This window comes from Argiope bruennichi, chromosome 4 (genome assembly GCF_947563725.1).
Source record: "Argiope bruennichi chromosome 4, qqArgBrue1.1, whole genome shotgun sequence".
NCBI lineage: Eukaryota > Metazoa > Arthropoda > Arachnida > Araneae > Araneidae > Argiope > Argiope bruennichi.
Genome location: NC_079154.1, coordinates 130625326 through 130648402, shown reverse-complemented (window position 1 = coordinate 130648402; position 23077 = coordinate 130625326). Strand labels below are relative to the sequence as shown.

The window sequence follows — 23077 nt, the reverse complement described above, 5'->3', positions numbered from 1 at the left end:
ATGGAAACAGAAGAAAATTGGCAAAACCAGATAGAATTTCCTTGGAGAGACCCTTAAACACTTATCCTATAATCATATAAAATTAAAACCTCTACCTTGAGGGGCTGCAAAAGCAGTATTGTACACAGAATGCGAAAGAATGATATCAATTTTAAGAGACCTAGGATTTGCCTTGGTCAATAAACCGTGTTAAATTGACTATTTATTTGAAATAAATATTTCAAATGATTTTATTGAGAAAATTATGATGAACATCAAAGTTTGTTCCACACTTCTGGTTAAATAAGATGCAATTTATACAGCTTACTTTTCTATTGAGTATTCATTTTGTTGAGTACCCATTTCCTGGTATAAAAGAAATTGTTGAACTTACATTTTAAGCATTCAAAGAATAAACTTTGTTTTACAAAACTTTTTGTATGTATTAGGACAAAGTTTAATTTGTTGTTATAATGGAAATAAAATTGCTCCAAACAGAGGCTCATTATATATATATATATATATATATATATATATATATATATATATATATATATATAAGAATACATGCCAATGAAAACAGTAAATTACAACAAAGCAAATGCCAATGAAAAACGTTTATTATAGCAACTTAGAAATTTAGCTTAAGGTGACCACCAGTCTGGTATTCCAATAATTGCATGCGGTACACGAGGTTTCCGACGCTGGTTCATAGCATATCGGCATTTATTCATCTGACATGTAACGTTATTTGATATTTTAAAAAGAAATGTCAGGAACATGTCCATGATACACAACACCTTTCAAGTAGCGCCACAAGCAGAAATCGCAAGAATTCAGATCAGAAGGCCAATTTAAGGGAAATGCACGACTAATTACTATAGCATCTGTGAAATGTTGACATATGACATACTTCACCCGACGTCAGATGTGTGGTGGCGCACCATCTTGCATGAAAATGGTAGAATAGATACAATTTATTTGCTGCAGTTGAGATATCACAAAGTTCTCGAGTACATCTGCATACTTATCGGAATTGACAGAACAAGTCACTGGTCAATTTCTATAAACTTCTTCATAAATGTACGAGCCGATGGTAAAGAAGCAGTGAACCCACACCAAACTGTGACTTTCGGCGAATGTACGGGGATCTATTGATCAACGTGTGGATTTGTATGAGCCCAAATACGGCAATTGTGTGTGGTAATATCATGAAAATGAAAGTGAGCTTCAATCGCTCCATAATATCTGACACGACCATTCCTCATCCACTTCGAGCCAAAAAGCTCAAAGCAAACTTTAATAGGGTATTTCAACTTCTCTTATTTTGACCTATCCCGGAATTGACAAAGACTTTATCTTAGATGCGGTCGCTAATGAAGGAATCGGAGCCGTACTCTCCCAAATGATTGAAAAAGAAGAACGAGTTATAGCTTACTTTAGTAAAAGCTTGGCTAAAACTGAAAGAAATTATTGTGTCACACGCAAAGAATTGCTAACTATTATTAAGTCAATAGAACATTTTCATCATTAGATCTATGGCAGAAAATTTCTTCTTCCTACTGATCATCCCTCCTTGAGATGGCTTTTAAATTTTAAAGAACCTGAACTACAGATAGCTCGATGGATTCAGAACTTCAAGAATATGATTTCGAGATCCAGCATCGCAAAGGCATTTCGCACGGAAATGCTGACGATCCCTCTCGAAGACCCTGTATTGAGGGCTGCAAACATTGCTAGAATGCCGAGAAGAAGTTTGGGGTGAATGCGAATTTTTCTGTGAAAGTTTTCACAATGCCAGCTGTCGATCCTTGTCTTCAAGTGAAATCCAAAATGCACAGTTGGGAGATTCAGATATCAAACTAATTCTGGAGAAGAAACTGAATTCAGCGGATCGATCATCTAAGCAAGGAATCACTCCTGAGAGTCCTGCCTCAAAATGAGATTGGGCTCTTTGGGACTCCTTATATCTTAAAGATGGTGTTTCATGCCGTAAGTGGAAGAGTGAAGATGTAAAGTCCTGTCGTTGGCAACTAATTCTGCCGAAGAGCAGAATTCCTGAATTTCTGCGACAAATTCATGATGCGGGGCATTTTGGAATCACGAAAACATTAAGTAAAACTCGAGAGCGGTTTTATTGGGATCAACTTCGCCCCGACGTTCAGAGATGGTGCAGAGAATGCAACGCTTGCGGAGCCCAGAAAGGACACAAAACAAGAACTAGAGGTCATTTGCAGCTTTATAATGTGGATGCGCCATTTCAGAGAATGGCTTTGGATATTTTAGGACCTTTCTCGGTGACTTCAAAGGGTAATCGGTATATTTCAGTATTGATGGACTGTTTTACCAAGTGGCCAGAAGCAATTCTAATTCCCGATCAGGAAGCCGTGACTGTAACCGAGGAACTCTTCCGAAACTGGATTTCACATTATGGTGTGTCTATGTTATTATATTCAGATCGGGGCACAAATTTTTCCTTGCTCTTTTCTGAGATATGAAGGCTTCTGGGAATCTTAAAGATTCAAATATCATCCTTACATCCTGAATCTGATGGCATGGTCGAACGATTTTAAATCATCTTCCGTTATTTGCACAAACTTATTTGTATGCCTATCTGCGATTGTTTCTCTTAGCATATCGAAGTGCAAACCATGAACTGGATGGACACCATAAGAGATGTTTTCTGGTCGAACCTTAAGATTGCTATGTGATATTCTCTTTAGATGGCCGAGTGATACACATTCCACTCCGAATAAATACATAAAGAAATTAGAGGCACAATTGGAAAGTGTACATTCATTTGTCAGAGAGCGACTTAATCTCTCAAATGAATAAATGAAGTTTCGTTATGATTTCATAGCACCAGACCACCTTTTTAAGGAGGGTGATCGAATCTGTGTGTATATATCGAAGAGACGAAGATGTCTGAGCCCGAAGTTATACTATCATCAAGAAACGGAACGACGTAGTCTACAGAGTACAGAAATCGCCCAATGCCAAGCCGAAAGTAATTCACATCAATCGGCTGGCTCCGTATCGAGCTATTGATCATATTACAGTCTAATAAGACTGCCGAGGCGTCAGTCCTTGAAGATGAGAGCAATGTTACAAATCTGAAATGTTGTTTTACAGCACAGTTAGTTCTATCATTGGAAAGACCGTTTTACGATCAGCTCTGTTGGATGCCTTATCAGTGATCTCAGAGCTCGGCGGCAAGTCTGGTTATCATTTGGCGACTTTGGCAACAAAATTTTTGAATTGAGAATTTTTGTAATCCAACCAGTAGGAATTGAGATATTCCTGATTGGTGTAGAACGTTTTCGGCTCTCCTTCTGGGAACTATAAAAGGCTGGCCGTATCAAGTTGCAATGAATCGGAATCGCAGTTGGAGTCGTAGTCAAATATCGAGTCTTCGAGAGGACACCAAAGCAACGGCGGAGTGCCAGCGTTGTTTGGAGTCCAAGCTATTGCTGAACTGAGCAGTGTGCTGAGTCCTGTTGTCTATTGAGGAAGCAGCATCAAGTTGTATGTGGAGTAGCTAGTCGTGTGGTAGTGGGGCGGCACTTGGATACAGCTAAAGTAAGGAGACAGTGGAGAAGTCATTTGGAGAGACAGTCGAGCGAAACTCTGAAGATTCCCTCTCCTTCTGAATTCTGTCTGGCCGCTTTGTATGCTGTGGTCGTTGTTACTGCCGAATTACTAATTGTGGGCTACTCTATGTTGTAGTGTGCTACTGTGTGTTGTTTATATATATATATATATATATATATATATATATAATGACCTACTTCATTCTAATATTATGGTTGCGAAATTTCTCTTTATTAAAGCATTGAACATCTCTGAAAAAGGAATCTTCTGTAAAGTCGGGGAATCGTGATAATAAATGTACTAGGGTTCATTAGAGGACCATTTGTGTTGACAATCAACACTTGATTTGCTAAACAGGAGAGTAGAACGGTTTTCATTTTCTGTAACCTTATCTAACCTTAGAAATCTGTAATTCTTTTTCAGTAGAATCCTCAATTTCATTTTTTTTACCCTTTTAAACTAAACATTTGTAGCTACCAATTTCTCTTGCAGGAAGACGAATAACTATTTGGTTCTTTATATTCTTGTGAGTTTGGATTCTAGATCATATAGTTTTGTATTAAATTTTGATTCACGCTTGTGAATCCTCTTCATCCGCTAATGTATAGAAGATCCGAATTCTGTCTAAGCCGAACTCAAACGGGAAAAGTTGGTTGTCTTGAAGCAACCCATCCGGTAAGAAAGAACCAAGGAAAATGATATATATACTAAAAACAGATCCGAGGACCTGCGACTTTCTTCTTGTATTAATAATACATATGCTAAAGTATGAAATTCATAAAGATTTCTCCTCTTCGACCCTTGCGAATATCTTGACGAATGAATAACTGAGGTTAATGGAATCACTGGTACTAAATAGAAACGAACATTCAAATTTCCACAGCTCAATCAAAACTGTTATAATACAATGACAGCAAATCTTGCCATCTTTGACAGTCAACCTCGTGCTGGTAAACTATGCCGTTCATGTAAATGTGTGTAATGCACTGGCCACTCATTTGCTGTTTTTAATCCGCATTGGACTAATGATGATTTTTTTTCTGAAGTCCGAAAAAAGTGATTTTTTTTTTCAAATTGAAGCTGCTGGGTATTTGTACATTGCGAATTTTATTTTATAAACTCATATCCTTTCAACATGTCAAATGGTATTCTTGAAAATCTGCTATGTTCTTTTAGATGCTCCTGGATCCGCCCGGATTACTCAGTTGGAATCAGTAGCAGTGAAGGGGAAGAAGGTGACCCTTTCTTGCCAGCTGGACGACCTGGGACACCCACCTGCTTCCCGTTACTTATGGGAGAGCCCAACGCTCACCCTTGGGAACAATTCCAAGCAAATTCTGGTTATGGAAAACGTTAATGCCTCTGCCGAAGCAGTTTATTTCTGTGCAGGACGCAATGAAGTGGGCACTGGACCTCTCGGACACTTCACACTCAAGCTCAGTGGTAATGTAGTTTTTTTATTTGTAATTCAATGAATGCCCTATTGTTGCATTTTTATATTAAGAAAATAACTTTCCATTTTTAAAAAATATAATCTAAGATCCACGTCTTGATTACTCGCCATTCTGCTAATTTTTTGTTTAAGGGAACTCTATTAGACACTTTGGGGGAAATATTCAATCAGGGTTATGAAATTTTTTATGCATATGTATTAAAATATAAACACGTCAAATTTCTTAAAAAAAGTTTTTAAGACAAAATATATTATTTTTTAAAAAAATAATTTAATGTATAATTTTTACAAATTTTGAAGCATTCCAGGTTATTTAATTTTTTAATTTGTTCTGTTATTTTTCTTATTATCCAATGCAAATTTATTTGGAACGAAAATACGTATGATTTTGTAATTCCAATTCAATGCTACTTTTTTAGAAATATTTTTATGCACACTTACTGAATTTTCATGGGAGTTTTATGTTTTTCTGAAATTGACTTTTAAAGAGCTAATAAAACTTGAAAAATAAAATGTATATCCCATTTTCCTTTAATGTTTAACCCAAATCTTTATTATTAATTTCATCTAATTTCTTCTAAAATGAAGTCACCTGGAACATTTCAGAGATATTTAAATCTAATTACAATATCATTTTGTGAAAAGTCATTAAGACATACTTTTTTCTTGCTTTTAACCTTTCAAATATTTATTTTACAGAAAAATAAATTTTATAACACTATTTTAATTGAATATAAACATATATTTTGATGATAAAATTGTTTAAAAAAATAAAATTGCACGTTTTTGTCTATTTTTGCTCATTTCAAAGTCCACTATTCCCTTAATTGCATGCTGCGAATGTTAAAAAAACTGTTGTGTAACAAAACTCTACAACTTCATTTGTATTATGTTATAAGTTTGATTTATCACCATCCTATTGCTTAGAAATAAGCATTTAAAAGGAGGAAATGCAGTTTGTGGGGGGATGCTACAATCAATTGAATTTAACCTTTACATAGTCTTCATGTCATTTACAGCAGTTTTAAATCAGCTATTTTTACTGTCGCATATCAAATTTCAAACGTCTTTCTTGTTCTATGTTTCAATTATCAAGATCGTATGCTTATCAAAACTTATCAATCAGAAATTTTCTTGGTTAGTTTTGATGATGATGTTAAGATTCTGCTTATTTTTTAATAATGAGTTGACTTCTGCTTGAAGTATGTTTTTTTTTTTTTTTTTTTTAACTTGTTGAGATTTTCCTATACTTAACTAAAGCTTAACTTCACAAGTGCATACTGATAATTTTTTTTAATTATTCCAATTTTAAACAATGCTTATGTATCTAATATAATTAGATATATCAAGATTCGTAATCGGTATTATATTTTGTAATTTGCTTTATTAGATTTATAAAACACTGAATTTTTGTTAGAATCGGAGAACTTTTTAATGAATATCCTTTAAAATATTACTAACTTTCTCTTACACACAATATTAAAGAAAAAAGGAAAATATATTGGTAATATATAAAGAAATCTAATATATTTAATTAAAGTTTAATCTTTTTTTTTTCAAATAAAATTCAAATTTTTGGTTAGATGACAAAAAACTTTTTAGATTCATAACACAATGAGAAGAACAAGACATTTAAAACAGTATACGAGTTATGCAATTTTGAAGATACTTTGCTATAAAATCCATTTCTTTAAATATTTCATTGATATTTTCAACAACTATGAATCCCTGTGTACTACCTGATCATTAAAGGAGTCTAGCTGTAAATAGACTCAGCTGTCTGAATTTTTGAAAAAAAATTATGTTGCACTTTTATATTGATATGGCATAAAGCTAAAAAAGTTACTTTTTAAACTAGCCTTCTTTCATATCTTTAAAATAATTTTTTAACTTAATGTTACATTATTTATTTTTCCTGTTTGTTTCATTTTAACAATATAACTTATAATTTTAAGCATACATAAATATTCGATTAAATCTCACAAGAAAGCTGTTTGGGATTTAGTTTAAAATTTTCAAATTCTTTTTCCACATTTTGAAATGAAAAAACACTGTTGAACTTGCAAAAATCATGTTTAAAATGAATGAAAGTATTTGAATTTATTTAAAATGCTAGCAGTTTACTAAACATAATTCATTAAAAATTTAAACACTTGTCAAGAAAATAAAAAGGAATTCCAGTAGTGTATCAACCTCAAATGGCGCTGTAATTCCTTTCTCTCTCGGAAGGACATTACTCACCTTGACCATGGATGACGATAGTAAAAATAATTGTCAAATTATGATAGAATATTGCTGTAATAATCAAATTGATATTATTGATACACTATATTTTAAAATCGTGTAAAAGATTATTTATGGACAACAATTCTTTCACTTAGAGAAAATGGGGCCAAATATTTAAGAAAAATTAATGATTTAAATTTTAAAAAAAATGAATATTTTTAAAATTAAAAAAAAAATGGCCTTTGGATTCATGTTTTCAGCATTCAAAGTAGATCTATTTTAAAATTGTAATTCTCGGTTAAACGATCATTATAATAAATAGAATTCCTTCCTTATTGGTATACAAAAGAGTTGAACGAAATTTCACCCTAAATATACAAATCTCTGTATCGAGATCATTTTTAAAATGTTTCATCTTGTAAAATCTACTATATAATAATGGAATGATTATTGAAATGAACATCTTATATGTTTTCGCATATCTATTATGATTTTAGTTTTAGTTATATAAACGTCCTGTTTTAAAGAAACACTAGGGCTATTTTAGGACGGACTTCATAATTTCGAACCGTGGTCAGATGAGGACGATACCTGAACTGGCACCCCCTCTCCTAACTTCCACACCACCATCAGTGGGACGACACTTGGCCTGACGGATTTAGCGTCCAATAGACCCACTGGTAATACGGCTCTTCGGTAAAATTGGGTTTCGAACCTGAAACCCTCCGGTTTTGAAGCCGAAACCTAACCAGCAGGGCACTGTGGCCCACCTAGTATCATGAAGAAATGATATTGTATTTCAGAAGTGAGAGAATATGAAAATGTAACACAATATCATTTGTTGCCCATGATTTTTTATTTATATATTCGCCACTTCCCGTTTACAAAAATAATCTTCATTATATTTCTACATTAAATAAAGCATCCAAAAGGGAATTTTTTGTTAGAGAAAATAGGAAGTGTGTTTCAATACCCCGAAATGACACCATATCTTTGCAACAAAGAATTCTTGTTAAGCTAATCAGGATTTTTTTGTACGAATGTCAGATATGGGCCCACACCAACGCCATTTATTCAACCCAGTGATTCTATAAATATTCGTCTTAACGGAAGCAAGAAACCTTCTTCTGGATTAGGTCTCCTGGACACCGCCTGACTACGGAACCACTCGCTTATCTGGCGCCACCAGCTGCCAGGGCCCTGTTGAATCCGGATAATACAGGAAAGGGGGGGGGGACAGGTAACTCGATGCCAGATGGAGCCGAATAATCGGTATCGGGTGTGTATTTTCTTTTGTTTTAAGCGGATCACTCCTCCCGGAGAAGGGGGCGAGAGAGAGGATCGTGCCGGTTGTCGAATTCCCGCGGAGATTTGTTTTCCATTTTCGTCCCCTGCATTTTGTTTGTGGCGGATTTTGTATTGAGATTTCGACTGTATTTGTTGCTTACAGATTTTGAAAAGAAACGAACTATCTGCATACGCGTGTAACACCATAGATTATGTTATATATGCATAGATTTGTTGCTGTTTTATTTGCTCTAATATGTACAGTTGGATCGGTTTAAAAACAGATTTTTATGGGTTTGTTAGCGTATCAATTTTATTTTATATTGAATGTAAGAAGAAAATATTGCCTACATAGAAAACAATTCTTGGTGCATTCAGTGGTATATGTGTATGTATTAAGTATTTTTTCAAGGCATATTGATAAAAGAGAAAATGAAAATCTATTGAGGATTTAATAGCTCTCAAAAATCAAACGAAATCAAAAACTTGTTGCACAGATTTCATTCTAGTCTTGAAAACCGTTAAAATAACTTACTGCAGACATCTTTTATCATCACATTCCGAACCACTGGGGCCAGATAATGACAACATCCGATGTTTCACTAACTCGCACTGAGGTGTAATGCTGAAATAAACATGCATATCCATATTTGAATAAGCATTTGCAATTATCTTCAATTAAAAAGGAAAAGGTGAAGATCATCTTGAGAAGATGAGCTCATCTTTCGCATGTTGCAATTTATGTGCATAGATGTGATTCATAAATAAATGTAAATTCTTGTAAGTATATATGAAGTGAGGTGTTCCAACATGAAAAAACAACCTTTGTTTTAATTTTGATTCCCTTTAGCTCTTGATATCTGATAACAATAGAAAAATAGCTTTTAGCAGTTTAGAGTATTCGAGGATATTTAGAGGCTTCGGAATGTTTAAATATAGAGCAAGAATTACGTGATTCAAATATGGCGTTAAAAGATAGAAAAAAAATTGCATTAAAGGTATTTTGTTTTGATACAAGTGGTTAAATCACAAGTTTTCCTTTGTCATTTCCTAGCCATACAAAATTTTATAATCAATAAGATAAATATTTTGACACAGAAAAATGTGAGAAATCTTATAAAACAGAAAGAGTGATAGAATAATCGAGAAATAAAATATCGAAAAGTTACTTATGAAAAACAAAAATTAAATGAATAAGAAAATAATGTAAAGGAATATTAAAAGAGTGTTTCTAATTTTAGAAAGAAATATAAATTGCAATAAATATTGTATGCAATTTAACCGATTCTGCAAGCAAATCACTGATTGTCATATTTTATTTTAGTAGATTTGCAATGAAACATAAAAATATTCATAAGGTCAAAAAATATTTCATTTTCTATGGGGTTTTTTTTGTTCTTTCTATAAACGATTTGCTTTCCAAACCAATTTATTTCTGCATTAATATGACCCGATACAGTAATAAACAAAAAAAGACATATTATCAATGATATGCTGCTCTTGAAAATGTCAGTTACTTCAAATTTTCTATTCAACATTTTCTTACTTTTATTCATAGAGTGAAATCTAATGATTTTTCTTTCAAAATTTTTGGAGAATATATTGAATTAATTTCAAATGATATTTTGCAAAATACGAAAAAAGTATAGAAAAAAACAACTAATATAACGCATAATACCAAATGTACAAAAAAGGGTCTTGCCAAAATTAAATTCTTCTTCTTATTAATTAATCCAATGAGAACACACTTACTCTTCCCTATCGAATAGATATTTAACTGGATATCAAGGTGCAAATTCAAAGTTTTATTCTGTAATGCAATTCCAAACTTATATTTTTATTCTGTAATTTTTATTCCCATTAGCGCCAATTAGTTATTCCTCCCCCCTGCACATGGATTAGAACGATGTTAAGCCCCGTTCCGACGGCCTGTGCGCGTCTTGAGACAGGCACATTTTCCCCTCTCTTGGGGTTTTCCGGGGTCTTTTGATGGCTCTTTTTACCGATAATTTGTGGAAGCACTCGATTGACGTCTAAAGGCGGGGGTGGTCCTAGAAATGGTAAGATGGCAGATTTACTGACCATATCCATAAAGGAAACAGACCGTCGGAACGGAACTTTACTTTACAGCACAGTATGTTAGGTCAATAGAGCCATCACTTGTATAAACACTACTATAAATCCAAAGAGAAAGCCTATTCTATGAGCTTATCAAATTAATTAAGTTATTATTATATAGATGCTTATGCGATTTTGCAAAATAGTAAGCTATTGGAAATATCGAGGAATATCATGCAAATTAACGCATTCACGGATTATTTTCCAGCCTGAACGTCCAGCTGTGCTAAGACAGTCAACATTACTTTATTTATAAATTGAAAAAAAAAAAAACAAAAAAAAAACAGAAAAGTTAATTTGTTTTCTGTTTTGAGATGCATTGAGAAAAATTTAGAGAGTTCCCGAAAGTCATTTTTGTTTATAATTCTTTCCATCCATCAATTGAAATTAATTCAAAAAGGCCTCTTCTCACTGATGTGCCATATCACTACTAGTATGGAGTATTTTGAAAGGGAAAATATAGGTGTGCTTACTGGATTACCGCACGAATGCTTTCTCTTGTACTGTGATACTGTTGAAATTTGATAAAAGATTGATTATTTAATGTAGTACACTCCCAAGTATCCAGTTTACGAACATCCCGCTTCCGTACTATTCCACGTAGTTTTCTTTTATCGTAATTAAATGAGGTAGGAAAGGCGTTGCATTGGCAACATTCTAAAGCATTCGAAGCCTGCATCTGCTACGAGCTAAAAATGCAGAAAGCTATAATGTAGAGAGCGAAAATACAGAAACAGTCATCTATTAAGTACTTTTCAAAAATAAAAACTGTAAATTTCACTCTTATCTTATGGTTACCTTTCATATGTATATAATCAGTTATCAGTAAAAAATAATATCAGTTTGAATCAATTTTCTTAAAAATCAGACCTACGATTTATGTTGATGCTTTGTTTATATTTTCTGCATTTAAGTTAAGCATTACAGAATGTATGTCAAAATGTGAATATAATATTTTATATCTTTTAACTTACTTTTTAGGTAATAAATTCTTGAAACGTGCAATGCAGTAATATAAACTACCAGTACAGAGCCTTCTATTTTAACTCGACACGTTACCGTCAACTGCTTCTATGATTCACCGGGCATTCATATTCTATGTGGGTTGAGTTAAATGGAGGGCTTAGTACTCAATAAGAAGTGAGAAAATACTTATTATAACCGTGAGATTTGATATAAAAACTTTTCAGGGATTTATGGATAAAGAAATAAGGTCATAGAACTCCAGCCTATCCGGCCTGCTTTAAACCTCATTCGGCAGAATACTCGGGATTGTACTGATAGACAAAAAAAAAGCCGTCTAGATGCACAATTAATTTTAATTAATTATTGTATTAATAACTTACGATAATTCATTGATTTTTCAATGAAAACAGAACATGGACATCGCAATCCCTTTTTCGAAATCCACCTATCTGTGCCTTTATATTACAATTTTCGGTTAAAGAAAATTCGGCAGAAAATCATTGTGCCAAAGCCTTAATCAATCTGAAAACTGACGACGTTTACTTTTTCAAATTATACAGTATCTGATGAAATTATTAAAAGCAGACTTCTGGAAGAAAATTCTTTTTACATCTGAAAGATAGAAGGCAACAATCATGCAATTTTATATTAAGGTTAATATATAGGATCTTTATAATGATCTGAAATGTATTACTCATATATAGTTGTTGATTATCTTTCCAAGGTAGAGAGAATTATTAGCGAGCCGATGCTAAGTCTCTCTGGAATATCGACCCACTCAGCATTCGAAATTTATTAAAATATCTCATTCGGAAAGCTAAATAACCTTCCAGCTCTCTCGAGAATCAGACTCATTTCCTGTCACTAAATGGATTTAGTCTTAAATCTGAATCATCCAAAAGTCACAATTAAGCCTACATAATCATTACAAGATGATCGAATTTCATATGCAGTCGTGGAGCTCCAGACAAAATTAGTAATCAGCAGGATTTGATTTACTGACTTCAGATAAATTTCAGTTTATGAGGCTTTAGCGAGAGTGTCAAATTGCTATGGGTTACGAATAGGAATCAGGAATGAAAAACCTCTTTAAAAATTTCTTAACGAATTTTGTATAGAAATGATTGAATCACTTAAACAGTCCTTAAATCCTCTATATTTAATAAATTTCATAATCTCTAGAAACAGGTTATTTTCGGAGAAAGAATACGGAAGTATATTCTTTCTCTCCCTTTTTTTTTTTTTTTTTGTACACATTCAAATTTAAGCTGCCTGGTCCCATTTCAAAGCCAGTAGGATTGTAACCACTCTTCAGAAATAAATATAAAATTTTCCATTTGCTAATACAATGGAATTAATAAGCAACATCATATATAAAACAATTAGGGCACAGAAGAAAAATATGTTACAATGTTTGTATCACTGTAAGAAAACATCAAGGGTATATTGGAAATGAAAAAGCATATACACTGGCCAAGGAAGCTATAAATTTAGAAACCCAAGAAATATCTTTCCATGAAGTTTCAACTCAGAAATGAGACTAAAAAACTAAAAATTAAAGATTGGTAGGAGATATCGAATATTTTCCACAAGGGGCGAACAACCTTTCAACATTTTAAAAACGTTTCGGTTAACCGAATGGAGGATAATTTTTATCTTAAACAACTATACACTGGCCATGGTGTATTTTCTCTCCGTCATAACCGTTTTTTTTTTTTTTTTTTTACCAAAGTTAAACTTGTCAGTGTGGCACTTCAGAAATTTCTATAAATCACGTGATCAAAGCCTGTGCACTATGGAGAGAACAAAGACGCAGATGGCCACGAAATTGAGTGTCTCTTGACGTCGAAAAACTCATAAAAATTCCAACCATTAAATCTTCCATTAGGGACATGTTGTCAAAGCTTTTGTCTTTAGCTCTTAATATAATGTAAAATGTTACTGCTCATTTAATGTATTTTATGCATTTTTAGTGTTTCACAACTTAATATGTAAAGTAAAATGTAATGTTTATTTTTCTATTCTTTTTCTGTTCCAATGTGCGTTTTCTCTAGAGGGTTCTTTATTGTTTGTAAGGGTCCAATGCCATCAAGTGCAGTTTGTTTCGGCGTGCTAGGTAGGGTTGTTCTCCGGCATCCCCATTATGGTTTCCCGTATGGCGTCTGGCTAGATCGGGGTATCGGACAGATCACCGTCACAACGGAAACTGTAAAGATACTCTAACGCGAAATGACTTTATAGAGTTTAGGCGTACATATTTTTAGTCTTTTTGAAAACTACAGAGGTATGGAAACATGTTTGATGTACCCTGCCATAGATGTAACAACTCGTCATTTTTCATACTATCTATATGTCTTTAACTATAGCTAAAACTTAAATCATTGTCTGTAATCCTTCAAATCTCTGTCTCCTGTAATCCTTCAAATCTGTCTCCTTCAATATTCTCCACTAGTTTCTATAGAAGATGTAGGTTTCGGAATCAACTATCATCTAAGATTTGTTCTGTATGGACCATTAAAAAACTGACAGTGGCGTCATAGGTTTAGAGTTCTTTCATTGGTGGGGCTCAGGTATTGTCCATCATGTTTCATCAAAATTCAGAATGACGATAGTAATCTTTTAATGATCCAGGGATGTTCTGAAAGGGAAGCAAATACACTTACACTTGCTTCAACGCTCCAAAATTCTTCGCACAAGGTCGATGTCTGATGCCATCTTTCTGGGATTCATTCCATTGGAATTATGGCTGAAGAAGGCCTTCTGAATAAATACAAGGGATACCTCCTTCGTAGAACAGTGAGAAAAGGAAGGAGGGACTAGAAAGTCCAGGATGTATGCAGAAAAGAAGGAAATTCAAATAATATACACCTCAGGATTTTTCTAGAAGCCTTATCCGAAACCGGAATATCGCGTTTCTTTAAACATTCTCCAAATCCCTCTGAATAAATTTTCCAGCACCGCGAAGAAACTCACAAAAAAAAAAAAAAAAAAAAAAAAAAAAAACGTTTAACTTTATTCCTTCCACTGGCAGAGCGAAGAATGAAACATAAACTTTGAAGATCTGTTTTCTTTATTTTCTTCTTCTGTCTGTTTCTCTCTCCCTCGGAGAGACGAATATAATGGGGAGGAAAACATACTTTTTTTCCTTCCAGGGAAAAGAAAAACGGTCCGTTTTTCTCGAATACGAGGGTGGAAAGGGATATTTTATTAGAGAAACCGGCGTGGGGTTTCTCGGAAGGTGATGCAAATAACCGAACTTGGAAGCCTGCTTTCATTTAAACTCTCGTGTCGAGGAAAGGAGGCGTTCGATGAATCAGGGATTGGAAATGATACTCGGTGTAGATCTCTCCAATGAGTTTCCGAATTCACATGCAAATCCCCTTACCACCAAAACAATGAGAGCCCCTGCATTAAGTCCTCTTGTAATGCAGTAAGAGGATTTGGGTTTCCAGACACGGTGGCGGGAATTATTTACTTTCAAAAACTGGCCGAGCACTGCTTCTCTTTTTATTTGGATGCATTTTTATGAACGAGTGAAGGAAAACATTGTCTGCTCAAGAAAACATGTTCCGGTGAAAGAGTTTATTGGAAGCGGGCAAATGATTAAGCCAGCATACGTAGACATAGTTAAGAATTTGTAAATGCATGCAAATCAACATCGACTTGGTAGGGTTGATTCATTTAGTATCTTTAAAAGGCTCTTATTTAGATAGTCCTTTGGAAAGAAAGTAATTGCGCATTTTTTAAAAATCCCCCCCCCCTCACAATCATGATTGTGAGGTCGATTGAAGTTGCACATTTGCAGTGGCTTTTCTCGTTACTGCAAATATTTATCTAATTTTTTTAAAATAAATTTTGCAACATTAGACTAATAATGGTATATTTTCATTAAAATCAATCAAACGATTTTATTTATTTTTTAAACATAATTAAAGTCTGAGGAGGAATTTAAGTGTTCAAAAAAGATTGAAAAATTAATTCAGGAGAAAATTTTACCATTCTTAGAATTGTATTGTCACGAAAGAAAAAAAAGCAGTTCTATATCTACGATCTGAAGCATTTTCGGCATAAGTTGCATTATTTAGCAAAATAATAGATTTTCCGTTGGTATCTGTGACATCGTTGTAATGAAAAAGACTATCCGCACAGCGATGTCATAGTACAATCATAGTCCGATGTCATAATCCGCAAATGGCCTGAGTGCACACAAAAAAAAGCGACTACCGCTAATCAGTTAACATAACTTATATCAGTCATACGTTATCCCTGCGTTAACTTCTCTGGCCACGGAGGCATGGTGGTAAGGTCTCAGCTTCGGTACCGGAGAGTTTCAGGTTCGAGACTCAATTTCACCATAGAACACGCTGTGTAAGTGGGTTTGGTGCACTTTGAATTCGTCATTTTCATAAATTTTGAGTATTAATATATTTATATACTTGTTCAGAGAGTCGATCACATGTTTGCAAAAAAAGCGCATCTGGAGCCTCATTCACTACGACTTATATGCTAGCTTGAATGTGAGGCCGCAGTGGGCTGGTATCGGCTTCGGAACCGGAATGTTTCAGGTTAGAGACCCGTTCCAGCGAAGAACCAACGTCTAATCGGGTCTAGCGCACGTTGAATCCGTCGGGGCCGAATGTCCTCCCAATGGCATGGTGTGGAAGTTTAGAGAAGGGGTTCCAGCTCAGGCATTGTCCTCGTCATCTGAAAATGGTTCAAAATTACCCAAAATAGCCATAGTGTTGCTTTAAAACGGGACGTTAATACAACTAAACAAAACCAGCTGAAATTTCATTAACCTTTCAGATAGCCCAAGAACAATCTTTAACACTGATGTGATATTTTTCAGTATTGAATTCTGTAATAACAATATTAAATACAAATTTATGCATTCTTTTGTGATTTTAATATCAAAATAATGCTATATCTTTATTGGAACAATCGCCATTGTTTTCTTTTAGCATTTCTAAACTTGTCTTGCGGAAAATCTGAAGCTACAGGACAAATCCATAGATTCAGATTTTCTCTGAGTCCTGCAAGAACTCGTATTCCGCGAACAATCCCAAAGGGAAAAAAATCTCAACAGAAAAGCAATGTTGTAAGAAATTCCTCCTGACAAATGGGATTTTCCGCTCGAAAGCGTCTGGGACCTTAATCCTCAAGTTATCAGGTAAAAAGTAGGCTTAACTGAGGCGAAATGGGAACTGATTACAGGGGGAAGTAATTTTTGTCCTCTGGGACTGACTGTCAGAAACTGTGTCTAACTAATGTTAATTAATTGCTAAATGTAGGAATTGTTTAGATTACTTGAGATTAATATGAGTAATTGTGAGTCATTTCCATTTAGAAAAATAAAGTGGTGGAAGCTAATTGCGATGCAATTAGAAAATGGAATCAGATATAATGCAAAGCAATTTTCTGAAATAACAAATAAAGAAAATGATGTTTCTAGGATTTGCATGCTTCGTTAAGATATGAATTTCTATTTATTACTAAAAATTGTAATTCATTCACATGGGACATGCACATAAGTTATTAAGTATATGTGCATGTAGTTACAACCGCGCCAAAACTTTTCATACAAACATAGTTTTAATGTTGTAATAGAAATTGTTTATTGATAGATATTTTGGATTAAAAACATTTACTTTGTGAATCGGTGGAGTCGATGTTCGGTTTTTAAGGACAGAATCACGTGACTTAGTGAAAAGGCAATGACGCATATTGTTCAAACAACTCATTTTTGTGGCGATGAAGTTTACTTTGAGCTGTTTGACTTTTATATTATAAAACATTAAATCAAAAGAAATATTAAAATTGTTGAATAAAATTATCTTTTATGTATTCGTATGCTCAAAGTTTTAATTCGGTGATCAGCTTTAGGATATTAGAAAATAAATCGTTAGAAAAGAATTATTAAAAAAATTGCGCAGCAATGAAACAGGTTATAAGCAAAAAAGATTATCGGCGTGTTTCAAAATGGATACCATGAATTTCATGGACAATACAGCAACATTTTTTCCCATTTCATCGTGCAGTTTCTGTATAAAAGTAAAATTTCTGTTTTTTGAGATGAACAAAGATACAACAGTTTGAATTAATTACTTCTTAACCCGTGACTGGAGATCTGAATTTCCTCACATGACAGAGACATGGAGTCAAAATGAACCTTTTGATATTTTTCTTTTTTGTCTTTTGAAAACTGCAATGGAATTTATTTTGGAAACACAATACATTCTAGAAGTAATGTAGTTAGCAAAAATATTAAAAATATTAAATGATGGCAAGATGTTATACGAAAAACCCAAATAACCTTTTAATGAGTATTTACTTCGCTTAGATATTACTTAATTATATTAAAGTTAATAACTGTTAGAATTTAACAAATAAAAATAAAGAATACAATATTTTAAAATAGTTTTTTTAAGAATATTTCTTTATTCTTTTTGCATTATTCAAATTAAAAGCAGTTTAAGAGACATGGAGTCAATGACTCCATAAATAACAACAAAAACTTTGAAAAAAAATAACTCGGTTATACACCCATGTTCATACTTAGATTTTTTCCAACATACGGCTCAAAGAACAGCTTGAAGGTACTGAGGAGAAGATTGTTTTCAAGGACAAAATGCCACGTGATAATCAGAGCTGATGAACAATGCGGAATCATTTTGACTTCTGTCTCCAGTTACGGGTTAATAGGGTAGTTTACAACTGATTTTTAGAATTGTGCTTTTATGGAATGCTTCGATCTGGTGAATGACTTACAAATGTCTTGTATTATTCCTATAAACATCTACAGAAATAAAATTTCTTGTGACAATATGAGTAGACGGAAAATTTCTTATTATTTATAACATTTATTCATCTATATTCCATAGAAGATTGGAAACACTTGCCAATATTTTCGACTTTCCACAATGTCTTTTCTTAATTGATGCAGCATTTCCCCCATTAATACATGGCATACAAATTTTTAATGATATATTTGGTTTAAAACCTCCTTATTATTTAATGAAAACATTGGCTATGGATGAACAATGATAGTGAAAAATAAGTATTTTCCAAATAATATATCTGAAGCAAAAATTTCTAAAAACATACAAAAAATATTAATAAATCGAGTTTAAGAAAATCCTTTAATTTTTTTTTTCAATTAAATACTTAAAAAGAACCATTCATCGTAGTTAGTTTAGTTATATTAATTTCCCATTTTAAAGCAACACTAGGGCTATTTTAGGCCTCACCTCTTAATTTTGAGTCATGGTCAATGATGAGGATGACATTTGAACCGGCATCATCTTCTCCTAGCTTCCACACTACACTATCTGGATTATGTTTGGTTCCGACGGATTTGACATGCACCACAACTGCTTACGTGAAGGTTCTTGAATGATATCGGATCTGTAATCCGAAGCTTTCTGGTTCCCACGCCGAGACCATACCACCAGGCCACCGCGGCCTCCAGTCATTGTAAAATGAAAATTTACTCATGAAGAAATTTAATCTTATACCGTGCTCATTTAAATGCAAGAATGTGAAACTTTGACTAAACAACTTCTTCTGAAGCACATTTATTCACTGAAGCAGAATAAAATATTATTATTTACGTCGTTTATATTCCTTTGAGATTAAAACTAAAAATTTAATTATATGATGAATAAAAAGCCTTTTTAATGAACAATTTTTGAGATATTGCATGAATTGTAAAATATATTCTATAATACATATAATATTTCAAGGTTAAACAATTCTGTTTTCTGTAATCATTAAAAAAAAATTGTTTGTTTTCAGCATTTTTTTTTTTTTTACATTAATAGAAATATAATCACTTCCGCTTCAAATCAAAGTTTAAATTTTAAGAGAGATGAAAGAAAATAAGTAAAATGGAGTTTAAAATGAACAGAAAGGATTAAAGCGTCTAAATATAAGAATTGCCCAAATGAGAAGTGACACTCGCGATTGCGCCAAAATGACTGCAGCTATAGCAGAGCCGCCGAAAACAGATTTAAAGGGCGATAGGAGGTGTGTATTGCGTACACCGTTCAACAGCGAAAACTCTTCATATTAGAGAATATTGATCGAAAGTAAAGTAGTGCTATACATGGATACGTCCAGATCGGAACCATGTGCGATAGTACGGTTTCTGACTCTCCGATTGCCTTTGAATACTCTTAATTGATTTCCTGTCCCAAGGATACACTATCAATTCAACACAATACTGCAGTACTCTGAAGAAACTACGAAAAACAATTAAAAGTTATCGGCCAGGCCTTCTCACACGATAAGCCTTCTCCAAGACAATGCTCGCCCATACGTCTCCCGTGAAAATCAGGTGACTTTGAAAAAATTCCTTTGAAAAGTATTAAATCCTTCGCCGTACAATCCGGATTTGTTACCCTGTGACTTCCACATCTTTGGTCCACTTAAGTGAGTGTTACAGGGGACACGTTTCCATTCGGACGACGAAGTGAAGGTAGCTGTGCAGAACTTCCTCAACAATCAAACACCATCTTTCTACAGCAAAGTCATATATCTGCTACATAAACGAGGGAACTTGTTGTTACATAACGCCCATGGCGATTTCTTTTGATTTCCAATAAATATATTCATTTCATTCAACTTTTTCACTTTCCATTTGGGCAACCCTTAGCTTACCACCTTTGAAGCTTAAAAATCATTTCGCTGAAGGTGCAACTAAGAGCAAGTTACATAAAACATTTAGTTCAAAATTTTAACGATCATTTATCCCGTCAAATCCGATTCTCATCAAACTAGACTAGCTTAGAATAAATGAAATTTCTTTTAATGGAGACTAATACGTATTTACTTTCGTATACTAATGCATTTTCGTCACTTGTGCTAATAAACTTTTCTGTTTGTTCAAAATATATATTAATTGCTTTGAGACTGTTTACGTCCGTTTACTGTCGAATTTCATTTAAGAATTATGTTTAGAGGTTTTGAAATTATTTCCCATCACTTTGGAGAAGAAGAAAATGCACAATATATTCCGAAAAAATATTTACTACTTGGAAACAGAATCGGCAATTATTCGATGAAATGAATGAGGCGAGGCAGGCTACGTAAACAAGTATTAAACTCATTATTCTGGAAGCTTTCAAAGACCGTCCATCCATATCTCTGGAGGCAAGTTTTTTTAAAATGCATATGGATGTTACAAACGCCTGAATCTTCCGAAAAATTATATTGAAAAGAACCATGTTTATACTTAACTTCTGACTGTAAGTTCATTTTGTTCTCTACATGTTTTTCTTTTAGGTCTCATCGGAGCTACAAAAAAATGACCTCACAATTTTTTTTTGATGATATTCATGGGAAGGAGTGTATCACTTTTAAAGTACCTATGATGCATACAATCATTAATTAGAAATTAGCTTCCGAATACAGGAAGTGAAAGAAATAGAGCTTGTATGGCGGAGTTTCATTTTTTCCCTACACTTCACACCCCTTCCCAAATTTCTTCTTGTATTCACGGCACGGTAATAATGTCAGCCAGGCATATGAAAGGAATGTTTTGCCAATCATCGCCGAAAGAGGTCATCATGAATGGTCATCTGTGAAAATCATTGGAGGTTTCACGATTATGCATTTGTAGTATTCCTAGAAATAACATAAACTTCTATTAGGTTTTAAGCTACGATGCTGGGAAAACAAACTGATATTTAACAAGGCTAATTCCCTCCGTATTGCGAACCTTCTTCGTCAATCAAGAATCAGTGCTTTAGACTCACTAGAAAAGTTTCGGTATACCCTCTGGAGATAAACGGGCTTTTTCTTTATTTAAAAAAAATGAGTATCTTCTAATAGATTTGGGGTAACTCTTCATGTTGGTTGCCGCGATGGCCTGGTGGTAAGGTCTCTGTTTCAGAACCGGTGAGATTTCAGGTTAGAGACTCGATCCACCGAAGAACCGTCATGTAAGCGGTCTCGTGCACCTTAAATCCATCGGAGTCCAAGCATTTCCAGCTGGTGTGATGTGGAAGCTTGGATGGAGGTTGACAGCTTAGGTTTCGTCCTCGTCATCAGACTGCGGCTCAAAATGACGAGGTCCGTTCCAAAATAGCCCTAGTGTTGCATTAAAACGGGACTTCAATATAATTAAACTGAACTATATTAAATTTTCAGTTATTATTTTATGTTATTGGGCCAGACGCATGGCAATGATCTAAAAGTGGCCGGCCACTGTCTTGAAATCGATTTTTTTATTCAGCTTAAAAAAAAGGTAGAGTTTAAAAAAATTTAAAAAGTCTGGTTTAAGAAAAGCAAATTGCAATTCACTTTAAAATTGTTTAATTATAATTAGAATAGGGAATCCGACTTGTTTAAAATGCATTAATACGTGTTTCTGTTCGTTAAAATGAGATCACTGATTCTAAAATGAGTATTACAATATGGGACAGCTGCATAGGAGCAAAGATGGCTCTCAGTCAGCGTGCAATTAGTTTGGAATTATAATGAGATTACGTGTAGCAGCTTGCTGACCGAATGAAAGATTAATTAAGTCCTTGCAAGCACATTATGAATATCAAATGCCCCAGGGCGGAGACTCTCAATGGGAAGACAGAAAGTTAAATATATTTGGAATGAATACTTTTCCTGTTTTGGATGAATATTGCAAAATTAAGTTTTTAAATATTAATTCTAAAATTTTGTGAAGATTGATTTTAAGACTAATTAAATAAAATGTTTTTTATGATAGTATTTTTATCAGAATTTTATTTTCTAAGCGTGGAACATTTAAATTGTATTTACATAGCAAATTCATTATATTTTATTTTTAGAAAAGGTATAATTTTTGCCAAAAAAAAAATTCTGTCATTTTGTAGAGCTTTTCAATATATTTTGTGCATTCCTTGAGGTAGGTATATTTTAAGTAAATTTAAAATAGTAGATTTTTTCCAACAATGTTTTCAATGCAAAATCATCTCTTTATCTATCTTTATCTATATTTAACTCTCTATCTATATATAGGGGACACATGGACTAGTTGTAACCATTTTTGGAAAAATGCTCATAATTTTTTATTGTATTTGTGATTTTTTGATAATAACTATTCCTTTATAGTTTAATTATTCCTCCATAAAATGCATCGAAAAAACATTAAAAGATTTTGTTGGTTTCAGCATTAGAGATATTTCTTTTAAAAAATTTGCCGGCAGTTACAAATTGCCCTAGATATTGTGCAAATTGTAACAGGCGTGGGGTAGGTTGTAACATTAAAAACAACAACAAAATTATTTCACATTATCATTCTTTTATTAATTAAACTGCATAGTGGATTTGATAGTTATTATCATTTCCATAATGGTAATAAATGATATTAAGTAGTTAATAGTTAAATAACGATGAAACTCTCTAATGAATGAATATAAAAGTGAGTCTGCTTTAGAATTGTAGTTAAAACAAGCGATTGAGAGACTCTCCCTATCGTAC

The 23077-nt window shown here is 33.5% G+C and overlaps 1 protein-coding gene across 1 annotated transcript in view; it reads left to right on the top strand.

Annotated features, from left to right (window-relative positions):
- The window catches only part of LOC129967019 (hemicentin-1-like), a 500464-nt gene that overhangs the window by 358678 nt on the left and 118709 nt on the right, over positions 1-23077 (top strand). The window contains exon 7 of the mRNA XM_056081650.1: positions 4747-5013. Within this exon, the coding sequence (XP_055937625.1) occupies positions 4747-5013 (267 nt within the window). The remainder of the gene's footprint in view (positions 1-4746; positions 5014-23077) is intronic.